General features: G+C 33.8%; 1 protein-coding gene across 1 annotated transcript; it reads left to right on the forward strand.

Annotated features, from left to right (window-relative positions):
- Nucleotides 1–2,414: 2,414 nt before the first annotated feature.
- Nucleotides 2,415–19,197, forward strand: LOC112020085 (protein ROS1A). The gene is made up of 28 exons (XM_065766630.1): nt 2,415–2,763; nt 4,390–4,433; nt 4,694–5,404; nt 5,825–7,555; nt 7,667–7,999; nt 8,108–8,515; nt 9,241–9,331; nt 9,418–10,660; nt 10,769–10,848; nt 10,991–11,075; nt 11,160–11,251; nt 11,338–11,406; nt 11,531–11,567; nt 11,682–11,764; nt 12,200–12,649; nt 13,798–13,834; nt 13,914–13,971; nt 14,278–14,414; nt 14,519–14,584; nt 14,676–14,790; nt 14,879–14,917; nt 14,960–15,072; nt 15,210–15,365; nt 15,470–15,535; nt 15,627–15,741; nt 15,830–15,868; nt 17,668–17,802; nt 18,538–19,197. The coding sequence occupies exons 3-27, from the start codon at nt 4,714–4,716 to the stop codon at nt 17,775–17,777; spliced, it is 6,444 nt and encodes a 2,147-aa protein (XP_065622702.1). The 5' UTR covers nt 2,415–2,763; nt 4,390–4,433; nt 4,694–4,713; the 3' UTR covers nt 17,778–17,802; nt 18,538–19,197.
- The last annotated feature ends 2,456 nt before the right edge of the window (nt 19,198–21,653 follow it).

Below are 21,653 nucleotides of genomic sequence, written 5' to 3' on the forward strand. Positions count from 1 at the left end.
CTACGTGATCAGTATCTCACAAAAAAAATTTCAGGTATGAACTATAATACTCCTTTTTTTTCTATTTCTTTTTTCTTTTTCTCTTTTAAATTTGAGATCCCAGATAGTTTTTTTGTTACTTTATACCTAAATATCATCCATAGGAAGAGTATCCAGAAGTTTTTATTTTTTTGCATGAGGTTTAGATTATGGTTTTTGTCGCCGGCGACTCTCAGGTGAGTTTCCGGCGATAAAACCGATATGGAGGGATTCCTTTTATTGTAAGGATTCTAATGAGACAAACCACGCCCGGTTTGGATGAGTGTGTGATGAGATATCACATGCTTTAGGTTCAGATTGCATGTGTTGAGTACGGATTTTGTAGTGTGATTTTCTCGTTGAAATTTGATCTTTTTATGCTATTTTTTTATTCTAAGTTATAGTATGTTTCACAAGGATTGTATTGAAAGAGAGTTTTTGAGAAACAGAGATAATTTGAGAGAGATATAGGCTTTGGAATATCTGTGTGCGGCTAGGGTTTCTGAGTAATATTCTTTGCGTTGCTGGAGGTTGAAGATGACCTCCAACTATGGCCACCCCTCACTCGCGTATTAGGCGCGTGTGAACAAGCATTTGAGGGCTCCTAGATAGTTAATAATATTTTTAATTAATTTTTGTAGGAGCATTTTAATTAATAAGTAATTAAGAATTATTAATTAATGAAATAAAAGATAATATGGGAGGTATACGCGCTAGCTGAGCCAATGCAGCTTTGCGTTCAGTGTTTATGACTCTGAATTTTCTATATTAATTTTTGATAATTTATTTGAAATTAATTAAAAAAAAAAAAAAAAAAAAAAAAAAAAAAACAAATAGATTGTCGAAAGGAAAAGCTATAAGTTTCGAGGGCTTATGAGGACTATTCTCGACCTTAAAATCATTTTTCTTTAATTTTTTGTTTGTTTCATTGTTCACTAGCTTCGAATTCATTTTCTTTTACTCCTCTGCCTGATATCAATAGTTTGAGAACTTGATTATGTGTCCATTGTATACATCTTTGTGTACTTGGGATTTCTTTTCATCCATAATGTTATACATCTTTCTCATAAAAAAAAAAGGGTTGATATACATATTTTTTTTTCCGAACATTTTAAGTTCTGTTTGAATGATATAAATCATATAGTTATAATTTTTTTAAAGGAAAATATGAAATTACATTTAACTACCCCTTCACTTTGTAAAAACAATAGTTTTATCTAAAACCAATATTGAATTTTTTTTTTTTTTTTTGGAATTTGGCTTATGTCCAATATTTCTGTCTTTTGTATCCATTAAAAATCATAATATATGGCCTAAAGTAAATATGTGTCACAATCCTAATAATGGGATCTATACGCAAAAGTACTAGATCTAATCTTTACCCAATTTTTTTCACTAATTTATACATTATGTTGCAAAAGTGAGTTTTATTTTTATTTTAATTTTTTTATAATTTGATAGTTTGAAGAGAAGAAATTTAAATCCGGTACTTTTTTAATTTGTGGTAAATAATAATAATAATAATAATAATAATAATAATAATAATAATAAGCCAATTGAAGTATAAATTTCTTAACATGCAAAAGAGAGTTAATACACCAATTAAGAAGAATGATTTGATACAACAAGTTGTGAAATACCTATAATAACACTAATATATAAAATAAAATAAAAAAAACAAAAAACAAAAAAAGTTAGAATGTCAACTAAACATATAAATGACCTTGATAAACTTGTTAAGAATTCATAACTACTCTCATATTGTTGAAAAAAAGTTTGATAGCTTACCTTGCATTTTTTTAGTGTTTTTAATAAGAGCAAGACTTAGGTACAGTACTTAGGTGCTGTTCCATAATTTCTCCTCTTAAAATTCTGCTATGTGGCTTTTTTTTTTTTTTTTTCATAGGATGGAAGTGTATTTTTTAATTAAGTAAATATATGATAGAATCTTAAAAAGAAAACCTAAGAAACAGCACCTAAAGTATTGTACATAAGTTTTGTCCTTTTAATAAAGATATTCGGGATTCAAATTTCCATTCGGCCAACAATCAAATTATAAAAATAAAAAAAATAAAAAAAATATTAATTTATATTATTGTTGATTTTTTTTTTTTTTTGTGTTATTTTTTTTGTGTTTAAAGAAACCTTTAAATATTATTATTATTGTCATTTTTTTTTTCTTCAAGTTACAATGAAAAAAGAAAATTTAAACTGTGAGTATTTCTATTAGAAATATTAAAATATATAAATTAAGTTACAAGACTGAACTTTATTGTTGTTTAATTGTGTTCTTTTTTTACTTTATCTTTTATGGGAGTTGTTGTATTCTTGATCATGCGTAATTTTCCTATTTAAAAGTATAAGCTGGAATAGAAATCACCATTTTTGTCCTTGATTTTAGCATCCTCCTTAAAATTACCATTACGCTCTTCAAGAATTGCATTGAAGTCTCAATATTATCCTTTATACTACCAGTAAAATTCCCAAATTCCCTTCTCTTCCTCTCCTCTTTCCCTCTCACTCTGTTTTCAACCAATTGAACTGACAGCAATAATATCAGAATCCTTTGTGCCATTCCCAACTTTTTTCTTCTTCTTCTTGAGCCCATGCAATAGAAATGAGAGAAATAGAGAAGCATTTGAGAGAGAAAACTCCGTGTAAGAAAGCCACTTACATTGGCATTAGTATTTTGATAATGACAAGGTGGAGGTGTAGGTATTGGCCAATGCTTCCTAATCCAAACTTGTAAGGTTTAAATCAAAGTTTCAGACTTTATTTATTTGTTTTTTGAGGAATTGCTGGTTTCTAATTTCTGGCTCTGTTTTTCTTTAATGGGTTTTGTTTCTTTGGATTCCATGAATATTTTTAGTGAGACATTATTTATTTTAGTTAGTGAGAATTTCAATTATTCTAGTTGTAGTGCACTCAAAATTCGTTGATATTTAAGGTCTATGAAGCACGGACACGGACATGGACACGGACACTTACACGACATATGACGTGACACAAGACACAGCTATATGTCAATTCTTAAAAAATTAGGACAGGACTCAGTTAGGGATACTATAATTAAATAATGTGTATATTTTATGTTTATTTATAACTTTTCAAAATAAATAACAACATATATATATATATATGTGTGTGTGTGTGTGTGTATAAAATTAAAGGAATTCTTTTTCAGTATTTTACTACCAAGATAATGTCATAATGTGGATACGCATGCAAAAGTGTCTCTGTGCTACTTAGGATTTAGTATGGAAATTATTATGGGACCATGGTTTGAGTTGATAGATCCTATCATGAAGATTATGAGTGTTTCCGAAATTAGGTGCAGTAAAAGTAACATTTTGTTGTGGAAAACGAATCAAACGATTCCAAGCCTAATGAAGTTTTGATCTCACAACTTGTATAAAATTGCCACTATTTAATTTTGTCGAATGTGGCAGAATTGCCAGTATTATGGGACCGTGGTTTGAGTTGATAGATCTTATCATGAAGATTATGAGTGTTTCCAAAATTAGGTGCAGTAAAAGTAACATTTTGTTGTGGGAAATGATTCCAAGCCTAATGAAGTTTTGATCTCACAACTTGTATAAAATTGCCAGTACTTAATTTTGTCGAATGTGGCAGAATATAGTTGTTGTGTGCTAAGTATTTTAGAATTGTGTAGAGATATAGCAGTTTCCTAAATTGAGTATAGTTAGTTTGCTGGCTCTTTAGGTGCAAAAGTCAAATTCTTCTTCATAAGCATAGAATACTAGCAAGGTACGACCTAGATAGGAGTAATCACCCCGAAATCATTGTAAATTAGGATATTATGTGCATTGGCTGCAAGCACAATATTCTCATAGGTAGATTTTGTGAGAAATAGTTACTGAGGACGAAAAATAGAATTTGGAGACTAAAAAACCCTATTGGGGTAAATCCCTTGTAGTTGCTGTTGAATGCCACTTGTGTTGAAACCCTCTACTGGTTTGATGTATGTTTTTGTTAGATTTTTTTTTTCTTAACAAAAAACATAAAATACGATAATCAATTCAATCTAAGTGTGTCCAAACACAAAATGGAATATCTTTTATACAATCCAATCAAACTTAGTATTAGTTTTGATGAGTTGAAATATATCATAAATTTTTTGAACAAATATCTCTGAACAATTAAAATGCCATTTGCTGCCACTGTAGCAGAGATTTGAGACTCAATCAGCATTCACCCTATTTAGAGGTTCACAAAGGGAGGCCTGCCCTCTGAGATGCCCATTCTTTGCCAAAATAATAAAAATAATAACTTTTTAGTTTTCAGTTTCGTTTAGTAGAATAATCTCTCTGATGTTGACTATGTCTGGTAATTTATTTTTCTTATTTTCAGCTTATGCTTGATGTGGCAAAACAGATATCCAAGACTGCAGCAAGGTTTTTGGTGGATAACTTCTCTCTTTTTGTGATTTTAGATTGTTTTATTTCTTTGTTATTGTTCTTATTACTACTATTATAGATTTTATTATGTTATAACTGAAACTAATATATATTTTAGTTTTTTCCTCATTGTTCTTTGACTTCTATTATTCTTACATAAGTTTCTCTCCAAAACAGCTTATTCTCCTTCTCTGATGTTTTGCAACAATTTTTTTTTTTTGGTAACTTGTAACACTTGGATGGGTTGTGGTTCTTAGGGTTTTAGGTTTAACAAAGAATGTCTTTAGAAGATAATTACCCGGGTAAAGCAAAAGTTATTGATTCTGACTATGCAATGGAAGAAGATGTTCAGTCACAGATCTCCTGGTTTCCAGCGACCCCTGCAAAGCTGCAGAATGTCTTTGTTAGAAGGCAATTGCTAAACAGTTCCCAGGCTTCTAGTGTGGTGTCTTTGAGTTCTTCCTTGGATGAAAACAAGGGTGTGTGTGATGTGAATGTGGCATTGACTACAAAGGGTGAGGAACATAATTCTAATGGTATGGAATGCACAGAGTTTGGTTTTTTGGGAATGATAGACTTGAACAAAAGTGCTTGTGACTGTGAAGAAGTAATGGAGAATACAAGTGAATGTGCTGGTGGAGCAGCTAAAGGCTTAGACTTTTTGCACTCTAGAGAGTCTAACAAAGATCCTGATGCTTGGGATGTACCATTGGCTAATATCCTTTCTACGGACATCTTGAGTTTACTAGATGTAGCTCCAGCCTCTCAGTCATCTGAACATGCAGTAATGGAGCCTGTAATTGAGTCAATATCCAATAGTTTTGTTCTTGTTTCACAATCTGATAGTGAAAGACAAGCAGAAGCAGAAGAGCCTGCTGCCCACACTTCTTTGCACGTAGAGCATGACCTCTCGCCTGGCTTAAGCAATTGGAACAATTCTAACAGCCCAGAAACTCATGTACTTCAATGTGAGTTATAAATTTTCCGTTGGATTTTATTAGTATCAGCATCATAGTTAGTGTTTTTAATTCTTGTTTGTGTCTGTGCTTGCTAGAATGAGGTCATCAATCACTGGAAAAAAAAAAAAATCAAAGAAATTTTTTTTTTCTAATCTGTGACTGATAGATTTTGTTAGTATATGATTGATGAAAAATATATAAATCTTAGTGGAGGAAAGCCCTTGTAGCTAAATTTGGCATCATTGATCAAAATAGAAAGTGAATGTTGCCATTAGCCCTAGTTGTTGCTTGACACTGATTTTAAATCAGTATCAAGAATAAGGGCTGATGTAGTGTCAAATGGCTCTATCTTTTTTCATTTAACTGATACTATGAGATTTGATCTAAAGTAAATATTAGACATATATGATATTGTATTTCTGAATGCAGATGACTCTCAGCCCATCAATGGCTCGAATTCCACTTTTTCATATCAATCAGAGAAACAGAATGTGAATGAAAGTCTGCAAAATGGCATAGACTTGAACAAAAGGCCACAACAGAGACCCAAAAAAAAGAAATATTGGCCCAAAGTGGTATGTGAAGGCAAACCCAAAAGGACTCCTAAACCTAAGATGCCAGAACCTACAACTCCAAAGTGCACTTCTTCGGATACAAATATGTTGAAGAAGAGGAAATATGTAAGGAAAAGCAGCCTCAAAAACTTGGATACTCCCTCTGATGTGATGGTTAATACCTCTGAAGATGTGGTTGGAGAAGGGACTCCAAAACCTATGACACCAGAACCTGCAACTCCAAAGCGTGCTATGGTTACTACCTCTGTAGATGTGGTTGCAAAAAAGGACAAACCCAAAAGGACTCCAAAACTCAAGGCTCCAAAGCCTGAAACTCCAGAACATGCTTCTTCAGAGAAAACAGTGCTGAAGAGGAGGAAATATGTGAGGAAAAGCAAGGCTAGTAATTTGGTTGTCACTTCAGATAAGGTCATTGGAGAGGAAAATTATTCTGTCATGAAGACATGCAAGCGGGCTTTGAGTTTTGACTTAGAGAATCAGTCCCAAGATGACAGCGCCATGGCAAGAGCCACTTCCCATCTTCAACCTCAAAATTCATGCAGATTGAGTTCAAGTTTTGATTTGGAAAACCACTTGGAAGAAGAAAACATTTCTTTACTTGCTTCTCAACATCAACTCCAAAACTATAGTGGCAAAATTGAGAGTGCTGCTTCTTTTCATGAAAACAGGAATCATAGAGAATTAGTTACCACTGAAGCAGAGAAGCCAGTGTTAGAATGTTGTAACCAAGGAACAAATCATACTGGTTGTCAACACAATGGCATGTATGTTTACAAAAGGAAATTCCAATTAAATAAGTGTTATATCAATAGCAGAAAACTGGGTCCAGTTTTTCCTAAGATGTGGAAGAAAAGAAGGACCAGGCAGGGACAAAGAAGGAAGACATACAGTGATTTTTGGTCAGAAATCCCAGCCAAATTCATTATTCAAATGCAATCCATGACAGCCATGAATGATATAAGTTTCAAAACTAAAGATACATTGTGCCAACCCAAAGTTAAGACAACAAAAAGGAGGTCCGACACACGCATTCGTAGGCATAGCTTTGATGACTTAATTATATGTCCATATAAAATTGGAACAAAAAAGAGATCCAAGGGGCTTACTCAAAGAAGGAGGAACGTTTCTAACTTGTCTGCATTTCATGTCTATAATCATACTCAGTTATCCACACATAAAATACTTGGTAGTGATAGGCAAGAACAAGAAATTGATATTTCCTGCGAACCTGAAACTTGCAATGATGTTTTTGTCAATTCAGAGTTTCATGATGCAAAATCTGAAGGAAGCCTAGCTAATGATGCTTTATTATTTGGTGACAACCATGAAGGGACTGTAGCAGAGATGTGTACTGGTGACAGTTCAGAGTTTCATTATAGTAAAAGTGATGGAAGCCTAACCAGTGATGCTTTGTTTGACAGCAATCTGGAAAGGACTGTAACATGGACCGAGAGGGGACCTTCTTTTGTTGGAAATGCTATGTGGACTGAGATGGAGCCCTCCTATGTAAATTTATGTTGTCACAATGAAACTAGGGCAAACCCACGAGAACATGAGGATTTTCGGCTCGGTTCAAAATCAAGAGGTACTTCTATTTTCCAGAATCTAATTTTCTTCTAAAGTAGTACATGTTCCTACATATTAATTCCTAACCATGCAAGTAATAATAACATTTTCTATAATTCATTTGATGCAGATACACAAGAAAAAAGCATCAAGTCCCTTATTGAAAATTTTGTGCTTGTCGGTAATGGACAAACTCATCTCCTGGTGCAAGACCAAAATGCATATGGTCCTAATAATGGGCCTCAAACACTAATTCCCTTTGAGGAACAAGAAAAAATTGCACATAACCCTAACAGAAGGCATAGCACTATCTCAACTAGGGATGCTTATGACCAGGAAAGGAGTGTAATGGCAATGCATCTTGAGATGGGACCCTTTCCTGTAAATTTGGGGTTTAATATTAACAAAAGTGAGAAAAGCCCATTGGAGCATGAGCATTTCTTGCTCCCTACCAAATCAAAAGGTACTTCCCTTTAGTAGAAAGTTCTTTGTTTAAGAAGCTCAAGTTACTTTATATTAGTTCCTATATATTGAAACATTTACAGCAGCTTATATTGTTTAGTTGATGCAGCTCCGCAGGAAGAAAGAAGTGATGCCCACGTTTTGGAACCAAAGTGTATCAGTAGCGATGGACAAGCCCTAATTTTAATGCAAGAGCAGAGAGCACATGGTCCTAACAGCAGGCACAATACTCTAGTTCCCTACCAGGAGCAAGGCCATAATGCACATGATCCTACCAACATACATGGCACACTAGTTCCCTATCAAGGGCCATTTGAGCCTACCAAAAAACGGCAACAACTTGTTAAAGTTGACCTTGATCCAGAGACAATGAGAGTTTGGAAGCAGTTAATGGATAACAGTTCTAGTGATGGTGAAACAAAAGCAGATGAGGAAAAGGAGAAATGGTGGAATGAAGAAAGGAATGTGTTCCGTGGACGGGTTGATGCATTTGTTTCCCGCATGCATCAAATCCAAGGTACGTTCTTGCTACTTTTTGTTATCCTCAACCGGTCAGATACTTGAAATTCCCTAAGAGGATAACTATGTCATATGAAGTTTAATACTTAGGGAGAGGAGTAGTTAATGCATTTGTGACATTCTTGAATTTTTTTTTTTTTTGGATGGGGTGGGATTTGAAACATAATACAAGAGCCATTTTTTTTTTTTTTTTTTCCAAAAAAAGACCATCACTCTTGTTGTTGCTGCAGTGATGGACACACATTGAAAGGGTAATAAAAGATTTGATAAATAGGCACTCACCAATGCAGTGCTGTTCATGACACAACAAATTTGGCATACATCAATAATTAATGTATCTCACCCTTTGACCACTCATACAAAACACCGTCTTTCTTTAGATGCACAGTAGTCAGTGGCCTGAACAAATTAGTGGTACACTGGTAGTGTTTGATCCTACAGCAAGAACAACATCCACTTTTAAATGAAAGTATTTAACTTAAAGTCTAAATAAGCACTTAATGATTTTTCTTCACTACGGAAGCAACCAATTTGATCAGGAAGAGATTTTCTCATCTTTGCTTTTTCTGTCTCATTCTGATTAATTCTGATAGACTGATACAAGAAAAAGAGAGTAAAGAATGAAGTGTTCTGTAAAATCCTTCACTATTATTGTAAAAGAAAATAAAATGAATCAGTATATGAATTGATATAAAAATGGACTAATAGTCATAAATTCTACAGGGGATAGACGTTTCAAACCATGGAAAGGTTCAGTTGTGGACTCTGTGGTTGGAGTTTTTTTAACACAGAATGTGTCAGACCACCTTTCAAGGTAAAATAAAAAGATTATTTTTCATACAAATTGATACAATTTAATAAGTAGTAGAAGGATACTATTTTAACTTCTGTTTTCTACAGTTCTGCCTACATTTCACTTGCCTCAAAGTTCCCATCAAGTGACCAGAAAGCAAGCAATGAAAATCTGCTGAAAGTTGATAGTATAGAATATGTTGCGCCCGCATTTGATTCAGAAGGTAATGAGCTGTTTGTCTCAAAAACTGAACTTGATATGAGTTATGGATTGGATAATGGAGCCGAGTTCTTGGCTGCCAGGGCAGATGGGGCAAACTTGGAAGGAACTCAAGACAAGGGGCCTGTCAAAGATGCAGATGCACCTTGTAAATCTGAAGACTCTTTTAGAGTGCAAACCACTGATGGAAGCCAGCTGTCAAATTCCTGTGGATCCATACCAGATCTTGGAACGATATATACACCCTTTAGCATGGGAAGTTCCAAGGATTTTTCAGAGCCTCTACAGTCTGAAAAAACCACCTTACTGCAGAAATCATGTAGTAACAAAAGCAATATATTGTCAAGTAATGAGAACACTGAAAATGAATATACAGAACCAAGAGGAATGGATGATGAAATTATAAACTTATGTGACAGAATAAATGACTTGGCACTTAGCCAAGGTGCCAATGCATCTGAAATTTCCTTTTTCCCTTCAAATGTAGAAGTGGATCATTTGAAAATCTTGGAGGACTGCAAGACCGGGAGTGTAGACCACATGGGTAAAAACCCGACACCTATGGAAGATTCCTGCCCTGAAGTTGTAGTTCAGCAGAAGATGCCATCAAAAACTCAAGAAGCAACTGAAGTTGTATCATATACATTTGATAAGCCTTTTTTTCTCCCAGGGTGCAACTTACAAGGTGATTGTGGGATAGAAAAAGGTCCACATACTAAAAATTGTCATGAAGGAGGAAGAACAAACTTTCAAACAGAAAAGATAGCTGCTAATGAGCTTGAAAGCTTGGTTGATGAAATGGTAGGAAGGATGCAGCCAACCAGTGATGCCAATTCCTTGAATAAGAAAAGGAGAAAAGGGAAAAATACAAACTCAAAAGAAAAATCTTCTTCTGGCATGGCGTTTGAGGAGACAAAGACAACTACTCGTAGAGTGAAGAATAAAAAGGTTGAAAAGGAAGAAGAAATTGATTGGGATGAACTAAGGAGAACCTATTCCACTACTGAACCAAGAAGCAGCAATCACATGGATTCTGTGGACTGGGAGGCGGTTAGATGTGCAGAAAATAGCAAGATTGCCACAGCCATCAAAGATCGTGGCCAGCAAAACATTATTGCGGGACGAATTAAGGTATTGAAAAAGTTTATATTAAGAATACTAAATTTAGCAATGAGACCTCAAGGTATTCATCATATGTGAAATCTTTTTCATGATAGTTATAATTGCGTACTTTTGCAGGACTTCCTTAACAGAGTGGTTACACTACATAAAAGCATCGACCTTGAATGGTTAAGACATGTGCCACCTGATTTAGCAAAGTAAGCCCACAATGATGTTCCAATCCATTTCATAGGATTCTATCTTGTGGAAACATTTAATAAAATCTTTAGATCATCACTATAATCTGATATTAATTGTATTGAATTTGAAATGTGATAATCTACATCATGTATTCTATAGGAAATACCTTTTGGAAGTAAATGGACTGGGGTTGAAAAGTGTGGAGTGTGTGCGACTTTTAGCACTTCAGAATATTGCCTTCCCAGTAAGTATTCCATTGAATATACTGATTATTTGTCTTCTAAATAAAGTTTGAGTGGACACAAAATAAAATTCTCTTTTTAATAAGGTGGATACAAATGTTGGTCGGATAGCAGTGCGTCTAGGATGGGTCCCCCTCCAACCATTGCCTGAAGAACTCCAAATACATCTTCTAGAACAGTAAGTGGCATATACGGAAGAGCTGCACCATTAATATTTTCATTCAAGATAAAACTTTTGATTTTTTTTTTTTTTTTTGGGCATAGGTACCCTCTTATGGATACCATTCAGAAATATCTATGGCCACGACTGTGTAACCTTGATCAACCAACATTGTAATTCTCAACTTCTCTCTAAACAATGATCTCTTTGTATTTCAAATATATACCAAATTTCTATATAACAGCATAATATCTGTGAATTAACCAAAAAAATTACATGATATATCATTTGTTACAGGTATGAACTACATTATCAACTGATAACCTTTGGAAAGGTATATTATTGTACTCTTCTTCAAATAAGTCACTAAAGCATCATAATGATTTCCTCGCTTTGGATTTTTTAACAAGATGCGAATTGGTGACCACATGCTTCAAAATTCTTACAGGTTTTCTGCACAAAGAGAAAACCGAATTGCATTGCTTGTCCAATGAAGGGAGAATGCAAACACTTCGCGAGCGCATTTGCAAGGTCTGAACACATTTACTTCTCAACATTTCAAAATTAAACTGTGATGCATATCTACATAGAAATATGTAAAGCTAAAAGAAAGAGATCATTGGGTGTTGAATAAGTCACCTGGATGATCTTAGCCATAAATATAATATTCCATGAATCAAGAATAAGATCTTAACATGCTCATGCAAGATATCTATGATATGAACATTAAAAATGATACTTGGATTAAAGGTGTTCTTAGGTTTTAAATTAAAGAAATAATAATTGAATTTGGGATGGTCAAATCATTAATATTTTCCTACCTTTACATCCATTAGATTCCTCAGGAGACAGGGTTTGACTGCTACATTTGCACATGCAGAGAGTTGCAATAGTTTCTCTCTAAATTCACTCACTTACATATATAGATGGAATATTTATGAATCACATCTAATGTACCATATGCAGTGCGAGGCGTGCCCTACCAGCACCAGCAGAGAAAAGTATAGCAACTTCAATGGTTCCCAGTACAGCAGAAAACTGTAATCCAGCTACCAACCCAACATCGCTACTTCTTGAGCCCAACCAACTTCAAGCATCAGAGAATCAAACCAAGAACTGTGGACCTATCATTGAAGAGCCAGCATCACCAGAGCCTGAATGTACACCTATCATTGAAGAACCAACATCACCAGAGCCTGAATATATTGAATTAACAGAAAGGGACATTGAAGATTTCTCTCAGGATGATCCTGATGAAATTCTTACAATCAACCTCAGTGGTAAAAAGTTCACAGCACATCAGAATCTGGATGAGAATACCATGTCAAGAGCTTTAGTTGCTTTAACTGCAGAAGCTGCTTTCATCCGCATGCCCAAACTGAAGAATGTTAGCCGCTTAAGGACAGAGCACCAAGTGTAAGTAGATATCTTCATGTTCACATTATCATACAACAAATAAAGAAAATATAAACTCTGCACCTTGTCCTAGCTCATGGTCCAAATTTAGATATGTATGAATTGGGAATGCGTCAATCTAATGACATCAATTGGATTGTCAAATAAAGTCAAAACCAATGAAACCCCGCTACTTATTAGGTGAGGTTACATTGAAACTGTGATAGTCACATTGTCTATGGAAGTTAGAATCATGGATAAATGATTAATTTCACAATTTCCTAACAACTTAAGTTTTTGGGACAGATGGTAATTTATCTTGAGATTAGGTGATCTTGAGTTTGAACTCTATCTCCACACTACCTCACATTTAAAAAAAAAAAAAAAAAACAACAACATGTTAGGCCCCATTTATTAAGAGAAAATCTGGGCCTGCATGTAGGGGGGAGGTGTTTGAAGAACAAAAGTTGGCTCTAAACATGTTTGGAGCTATCTTTTCCTACCCATTACAATGACGATTTATAAAACTATTCATGTATTATTTAAACAAATCATATGACTCATTAACAAAGTCATGTGATTGAAATTACACATGGATAGTTGGAAAAAGATAGCTTCAAACATGTTTGAAGTCAAACTTTTTCTAGTGTTAAAATCATGGTTAAATGATTAAATTCACTAGCTTAAGTTTTGGGGGGTAAGTGGTAATTTATCATTTGAAATTCCAAATAGGTATATGTTCTTCATAGTATTTTTCTAAGTGATCTAATCTCTATAATTGTGGCGATTTTGGGAGTGAGATGAAATTGTCAATCTGAAATAAGGTATTTCATGAACCTTTTAGAATTGATTATCTTTCTTCATTGATGTTGTTGACTCCAACTTTATCTCATCCCATGAGATAAATTTGTGCACCTTAATTGCGTAATAGAGTATGAAGAGGCCCTATGAGAAAAATGTTGAAGAAGCAACTATCCAATAAATTTTTACTCCTAAACATGCTAATTTTGATTTCAGTTTGCAAAAGCTAGGCTGAGAATTTGGTACATTTATTATATTTTCTTGTTGATGAATAATTGATTACCATATTATAGCAATTGATGATACTTATCAAAAAAAATATTATAACAATGGATGAAACATGCTGACTAATTTCTATTTTTTTCCAGCTATGTAATTCCAGATTTTCATCCACTTCTTGAAGGAGTAAGTTAGCTCACCTTCTACTTTGCAAGAGCTAGTATTGGCATCTATGTAATTAACCTTCTTTTCTATGATTTTACAGCTCGATAGACGAGCAAATGATGATCCATGCCCATACCTTCTTGCCATATGGACACCAGGTACAAGATAACATAGAGAAAGCAATACCGTACTGCACTGACCAATCAAACATTTCACCTATATGACATACACAATACATGATACTCATGCTTAATTTTTCTCTCTTTCTTTTTTTATTTTTTATTTTTTATTTTTTTTGAAAACAAAGTAGTGGTTAATGGCCTCAAATAACATGTTTCCATTTGTCTACATTGAAAGATCTGCAAGTCAAAATTCAGGAGACACTAATGACTTTCTCAAGATGTAATATGTCATAATTCCATATGCATGTTAATTAAATTAGTTGCAACAATGTTTCATATCAGGTGAAACTGCCAATTCATTTGAACCACCGAAGAAAAGATGCAATTCCCAGGATGGAGAACTCTGCAATGAGAAAACATGCTTTTCTTGCAACAGTATTCGAGAACAGAACTCCAACACAATTCGCGGAACAATTTTGGTAAGTAAAAATCCTAAGCCATGCACAAATCCTAATTTCCATAGCTACAATTATATATGGTTGACTATTATTGGTAAGATATGACCAATAAACCAATCCAACAGATACCCTGTCAAACGGCAATGAGAGGGAGCTTTCCACTGAATGGAACATACTTTCAAGTTAATGAGGTGAAATTATTCAAAAACTCTTTGCTTCCTTAGTGTTTTCCATCTTATAAGATTATGAGCATTCTAGATCAAGCTGAAAAACCTCTTGCAGGTATTTGCCGATGATGAATCAAGCCAAAACCCAATAAATGTTCCTAGGGAATTGATATGGCATCTAGAAAGGCGAACTGCATACTTTGCAACTTCAGCAACAACAATACTTAGAGGTAAACAAGCATTACAAAAATTGAGCTCAATAATATAAAGTCAAATAAATGTCTCACACATTCCTTTTTTTTTTGGGGGTATAAACAGGTTTATCAATAGATGAAATTCGGACTTGCTTTATCAGAGGTATGACTCAGTGATCAAAGGCTGCTTCAATTTTAATATTAGCTAATAGCTTTCAAGATAACAAAGAAATTACAGAATTTATGAAATGCTACACATCTGGAAAGAAACTATGCCCCTCAATATGCATAACTGTGATTCAAAGCACTATTGAAATTGTTTGACTCATAAGCAAGGTCCAAATAGTAATGGAAATTAACTGAAAAACTATGAGAATTGTAGATAAAAATAAATAAATAAATAAATAAAGCAAGGTCCAAATAGTAAAGGAAAAAAAAAAAAAAAAACTGACTAGCAACAATGTTTCATATCAGGTGAAACTGCCAATTCATTTGAACCACCGAAGAAAAGATGCAATTCCCAGGATGGAGAACTCTGCAATGAGAAAACATGCTTTTCTTGCAACAGTATTCGAGAACAGAACTCCAACACAATTCGCGGAACAATTTTGGTAAGTAAAAATCCTAAGCCATGCACAAATCCTAATTTCCATAGCTACAATTATATATGGTTGACTATTATTGGTAAGATATGACCAATAAACCAATCCAACAGATACCCTGTCAAACGGCAATGAGAGGGAGCTTTCCACTGAATGGAACATACTTTCAAGTTAATGAGGTGAAATTATTCAAAAACTCTTTGCTTCCTTAGTGTTTTCCATCTTATAAGATTATGAGCATTCTAGATCAAGCTGAAAAACCTCTTGCAGGTATTTGCCGATGATGAATCAAGCCAAAACCCAATAAATGTTCCTAGGGAATTGATATGGCATCTAGAAAGGCGAACTGCATACTTTGCAACTTCAGCAACAACAATACTTAGAGGTAAACAAGCATTACAAAAATTGAGCTCAATAATATAAAGTCAAATAAATGTCTCACACATTCCTTTTTTTTTTGGGGGTATAAACAGGTTTATCAATAGATGAAATTCGGACTTGCTTTATCAGAGGTATGACTCAGTGATCAAAGGCTGCTTCAATTTTAATATTAGCTAATAGCTTTCAAGATAACAAAGAAATTACAGAATTTATGAAATGCTACACATCTGGAAAGAAACTATGCCCCTCAATATGCATAACTGTGATTCAAAGCACTATTGAAATTGTTTGACTCATAAGCAAGGTCCAAATAGTAATGGAAATTAACTGAAAAACTATGAGAATTGTAGATAAAAATAAATAAATAAATAAATAAAGCAAGGTCCAAATAGTAAAGGAAAAAAAAAAAAAAAAACTGACTGAAAAGTATACTGCGTACAAAAATTATGACATGCTTGCAAATGAGGCTAGTATCCCATATACACGTATTTGACTTAAGGAAATATGTTTCACTAAAGACACAATAGGAGCCCATATCAGTCACGAATAGCAACAAAATTTATGAATCTGGATAAGCTTAATCAGCCTTTTTTTTTTTTTTTTTTTTAAATATAAGTAAGATTAGCTTGATCAGCCTTTGAACTCATAATAGTAGATCTTGATAGTAAATCTTTGTGCACTTTATTGTCTTTTTTTTTTAATTTTTTGAGAGAGAGACTTGATATTGTTCCGAAGCCACTTAGCAGTCTGTTTTGAGCTATTTGTCTCATTTTGGTTTCTAGATCTTTTAGCTTTTTAGTTAAAATTTTGATTTTCTTTTTTTGTTGGGGTCGTTGGTCCATTTTGTGCAACCAATTGTCATGTGGGGAGTTCAACAGAAAACACACTTGGGATGTTAGTAGATAGGTTTAGATTTGGTGATATCTTTTTTAAAAAAAGCTTTAGGCACAAGGAGAGATTGGAACTCTGTCATATCAATTTTTTGTCAAAGTATTTTCCTCTCAGGAGCTGCTGCTTCACCTAGCTGGATTTTGTTCTGTTTTTTGAAGTATGAAAGTTAGAAGAGTGAGTTTTAAGGAGCTGATCCCATTGTCTATTACAACAGTCCCTCCATAGTTAAATGTCAACACGAGAGGCCAAAACTGACATATAATCCAATAAGTTTTCCATGTTTTTATTTGGTTTGGAACAGTAACTTATTGTATCCACAATAATTAGCTAGCCCAAGTCTCCCCTACCCATTGTAGAAATAAAAATAATCTCGTCAATGGTATGAACCTTTCCATGCCTACAATGAAATGGGTTCTGTTAAAGGTTCTCCAAATAGTATAGATTTATATTTGCATATGTTTTAAACACATAACCAAGAGTTTAATAATATTTTTACAAGGTTCTCTCTAATTCATTCACTTCAATATATGTTATATCAGTACAATGCACCTTTCTTTTTCTTTTCTATTCAAGTTTTATTCCCTTTTTTTGGTTGCAGTGGGGGACTTGGATATACTGGCACCCCTGGACATTTTTAAGTAATTATTTAGTTATGAAAAAAAGAAAAAGAAAAAGAAAAAGAAAAAAATAACATCTATATGCATACACCAAATACCTAACTTAAAGAAAAAGAAAAAGAAAATAAAAAACTAAGTAACTTTGGAAGTGTGGATGAGCACCAAAGACAGCTATTATAAAAGAAGTTTAATAAATTACTCAAAGAGACTACAAAGAAAATTAAAATTGCAAATATGCATCTACTATATATTCTTTCATATTGTAGCTAAAAACGTATGAAGTTCTTTCAAAGAAAGAAAGAAGACTAGAAGATAAAAATAAAAACTAACTAAAGAGAAGGAATTAAAATGTGTACTTTTTGTCTAATGATACCATTTGAAATTAAGAACTTTCTGAAATATAATTAATCACTGATTTGCAGGGTTTATTTGTGTGAGAGGATTTGACCGAAAAACAAGGGCTCCAAGACCTCTGGCAAAAAGATTCCACCGTTCAACAAGCATGATGGGAAAGTCAAAAACAGAGGAGTAGGAGATGACTGCAAAACCAGCCAAAGGTACGCCGTAATATGAATTTTTAATTTGATCTTGATTGATCCACATCCAATATGATATGCTAAGGTATTTATTGTGAACAAGTGCTATAATAAGATGTCCAAAGAATTTAATATATGTCTGCTAGCTGCAAAACTTCATATACTACACTCCTAATACAAATTAAGAGCCAACCTTGTGAATTGTGAGCCCTGATGAGGACAAAAGGATTGTGAATAAGTTAAATTTACACCAGTTTTGGTCTTCAAACAAATACTATTGGTCTCCTAGCTATAACTGTTTCTAAAGTAAGTTACTTATTTTTTTTTATCAACTTAAATAAGTTACTATTATTCATGATAAAAAGAAAAATTTTATTGTAGGATGATAGACAGTAAATGCAGCAGTGGATGTACTCAATTTGTTTGATAATAAAGAAATTGCTAGAGTTTTAATTCATTTTGATAGCCAATATTACCTGATATGTATAGTGTTTTTTGTCCTTATATTTATGATTGTATTCATAATGGATCGTCTCAGTCATAGCATAAAAATGCGATATTTGGCTGTTACTAAATCTGCACTTACACTCCATGCTGTGGCTGCTTCAGTTTGTACTCAGTACATGCATGATGCACTGATAATCTATCTGGAATTATAATTAGCTTTCTTTTCATTTATGTCTCTTCCTTGAGGAGACTTGTGATATGATATAATGCTTAGAAGTCTTTAATAAGTCATAAATGTCTTCTCTGTAGGATTGCAATATTGACACCTACTTGCCAGAGGTCCCCAGATTGTATTGCAGACAATTTCGACCATCAACATCTATGGTGCCAGTTTGTGAAGCATTGTTGATAATTTTTTTATTTTTTTATTTTGATAACTCAACTGTTGGGGGAGGGAGGATTTGAACTTTTGATGATGTTTGTGTTGCTCATTATACATCTGTCCTGTAAGCTAAATTCAGTTTCTTTAATATGTATAGATTCTCATTGTTTGCTGACAGAACTCTCATTTGTACACATTTACATGTGTATGTTGCAAAGACGAGGACATGGACAGCACACAGACATTTACTAACATGATGCCTCAAAATGTGATGTCTCAAAAGGTGGTAGATAACTAGATATAGTTGCCTCATCGGAAATGGAGAGTTTGTTGTAGTGAGAAGGGTGAGATTTGGGGGTTGTTCCTCTTTGTATCATGTCAACAGTTTGGCACACCTTCAACGATAAAGAGCTAACCAGAAATTCTTGGAAGAGCATTCTGTTTTGCTCTTGATACAAATAGCTTTGAGCTTTTGGAAATTTACATTGTATTCTTTCCTAGATTTCATGGGTTTTATGAATTCTGGAATGAAAATTTCTGTAAGAAACTAAGGATGTATAATGTATAGCTTCAGTTAGGAGTCTTCATACTCAGCAGCTTTTTATTTTTATTTTTTACTTTTCTATATTTTTTGAGTGGGGTTTTTCTCAGAGGTTTATTAAAAAAAATGGTCAGCATTATCAAAATTTTCATAATCCAGAAATGTCATAGTAATGTTAATGGTCAAAATGGTCATCCATTACTTAAAAGTTGGCTGTGAGTGCCTGGCTTTATATTTGAAACCGGTAAGCTTAATTTCCAACACAAACGTTAGTGTACCATATTATTACATAGGAGTAGGATCAAAGTTGTCAATATTGTACTGGAGGTCATTTCAGTTAGCTAGAGAATTGATATATATGCATATATTTTTCATCCCTAATGAGGGCTAAAATTAACCCCATTAATTTGATACTCGACGTATATACAAGTAGGATTGGAGGCACACAAGAATTTCCTGATTTCTTAATGCTGTATTTTTTTTAGCTGCTTCAGTTAAGTTAAACATGTTAAATTCTATCTAAGCTCCAGTAAATATTATTAATAAGGATAATGTTATAAAGAAAACAATTTCAAAATATCAGATCAGCCCCAAAAATACATAAAAGGAGTACAAGTCCAAAGTAAGTAATGAACCTGCATAGGTAGATTTCCCATAGATGCTAATATATCACCAATCACCACATTTGTTTGGTTCTATGTAGATGGTGCTTAACTGAAACTTGCCAAAGGTTCCGAAAGCCTAGAGTCCAAGCTAGCATTAAACCTTCCCTCACGGCCCAAAGAAACTTGCCACTCTCTTATCATGGTGAACACTATGCACCTTAGCTCATCATCAACAAGAGCAAAAATAGATGTCAAATTATATGAATTCTAAAATCTCTTTTTTTTGGCTGACTATATATAATGTGATCACAAAGTAACCCAAAAGAAATATATGCTCAAAACTTAAGTGATTCTATGAAATCTAAACTGGAGCTCTTATGTGAAAGACCCCACCCTTGAGACCAATCAACAATGATTCCAACTAGGGATTTGATCTTTCCATATCTTTAAAAGTGCAAATATTTCATTCCCTCCACAATATTTACATCAGGCATAACAGAAGACGATTCCAAATGTCCATTGAATGCTTCCCAAACCAATTCCTCCACCTCCACCCAAACAAGAGATTTGGTTAACATCAAATAGATCCGAGAAGCTCTAAATACTAAAATCCACAAAACAAATCCCTTATCACTAAATTGCTTTCCTTTCTTTCATTCTCAATAGATAGACCAATTGAAAAGTAAATTCTGTCAAGCGTACCTATATTCACAAGAAGACCTCTAAGGATTAGTGTACAAGCTATATCAAAATTAAAAGCCTAACCATAAACATAAAATGTCACAATCAAAAAGCCTAACATCAACGTTAGAAAGAATAATATGATAACCAAAATCATGAACGTATTATTCTGTTGCCTTTCCACCCATGATAACGAGCTCGTTTCTCCCACAATGCAGAAAGCTTGCGCTCCTCTATTAGTTCTCTTTCAGCCCTTTCCTCTCTTCTCAAGTTTCAATTCCGGCATTGCACTTTTCTACTGTCATTCCAGCCATGTTTACGAGCTCGTTTCTCCCACAATGCAGAAAGCTTGCGCTCCTCTATGAGTTCTCTTTCAGCCTTTTCCCTTCCTTCTTCACAAGTTTCCATTCCAACATTGCACTTTTCTGCCTCCTTTTGATAGTGTGACAAGGTTTTTGTAGCATCAAGTATTAAAACCTTGGTGTGTGCAATAGTTTCGTTAGCAACATCTTTCTGTAAATTTAGCTCCTCTGACAGTAAATCTACTAAATCCTTCTTCAATTCCTTATTCATCTCGGGATTATTTTTATCACAGTCTGCACATAAAGAATATTATGAACAAACAATATACAGAAGAAAACTTGCTACATAGTCATGTTTGAATGTTGCAAATTATTTTTTTTTTTTTTTTTTTAAATATAAGTAAGATTAGCTTGATCAGCCTTTGAACTCATAATAGTAGATCTTGATAGTAAATCTTTGTGCACTTTATTGTCTTTTTTTTTTAATTTTTTGAGAGAGAGACTTGATATTGTTCCGAAGCCACTTAGCAGTCTGTTTTGAGCTATTTGTCTCATTTTGGTTTCTAGATCTTTTAGCTTTTTAGTTAAAATTTTGATTTTCTTTTTTTGTTGGGGTCGTTGGTCCATTTTGTGCAACCAATTGTCATGTGGGGAGTTCAACAGAAAACACACTTGGGATGTTAGTAGATAGGTTTAGATTTGGTGATATCTTTTTTAAAAAAAGCTTTAGGCACAAGGAGAGATTGGAACTCTGTCATATCAATTTTTTGTCAAAGTATTTTCCTCTCAGGAGCTGCTGCTTCACCTAGCTGGATTTTGTTCTGTTTTTTGAAGTATGAAAGTTAGAAGAGTGAGTTTTAAGGAGCTGATCCCATTGTCTATTACAACAGTCCCTCCATAGTTAAATGTCAACA

Source organism: Quercus suber, unplaced genomic scaffold, assembly GCF_002906115.3.
Source record: "Quercus suber isolate HL8 unplaced genomic scaffold, Cork oak 2.0 scaffold_727, whole genome shotgun sequence".
Taxonomy (NCBI): Eukaryota; Viridiplantae; Streptophyta; class Magnoliopsida; order Fagales; family Fagaceae; genus Quercus; species Quercus suber.

Excerpts from the sequence above, each read along its gene's own strand:
- LOC112020085 (XM_065766630.1), top strand. The coding sequence starts at position 4,714 with ATGTCTTTAGAAGATAATTACCCGGGTAAAGCAAAAGTTATTGATTCT. Across the intron at positions 12,650-13,797 it reads TTAAGGACAGAGCACCAAGT|CTATGTAATTCCAGATTTTC; the intron begins GTAAGTAGATAT and ends ATTTTTTTCCAG. Across the intron at positions 14,918-14,959 it reads TCGGACTTGCTTTATCAGAG|CTAATAGCTTTCAAGATAAC; the intron begins GTATGACTCAGT and ends TTTTAATATTAG.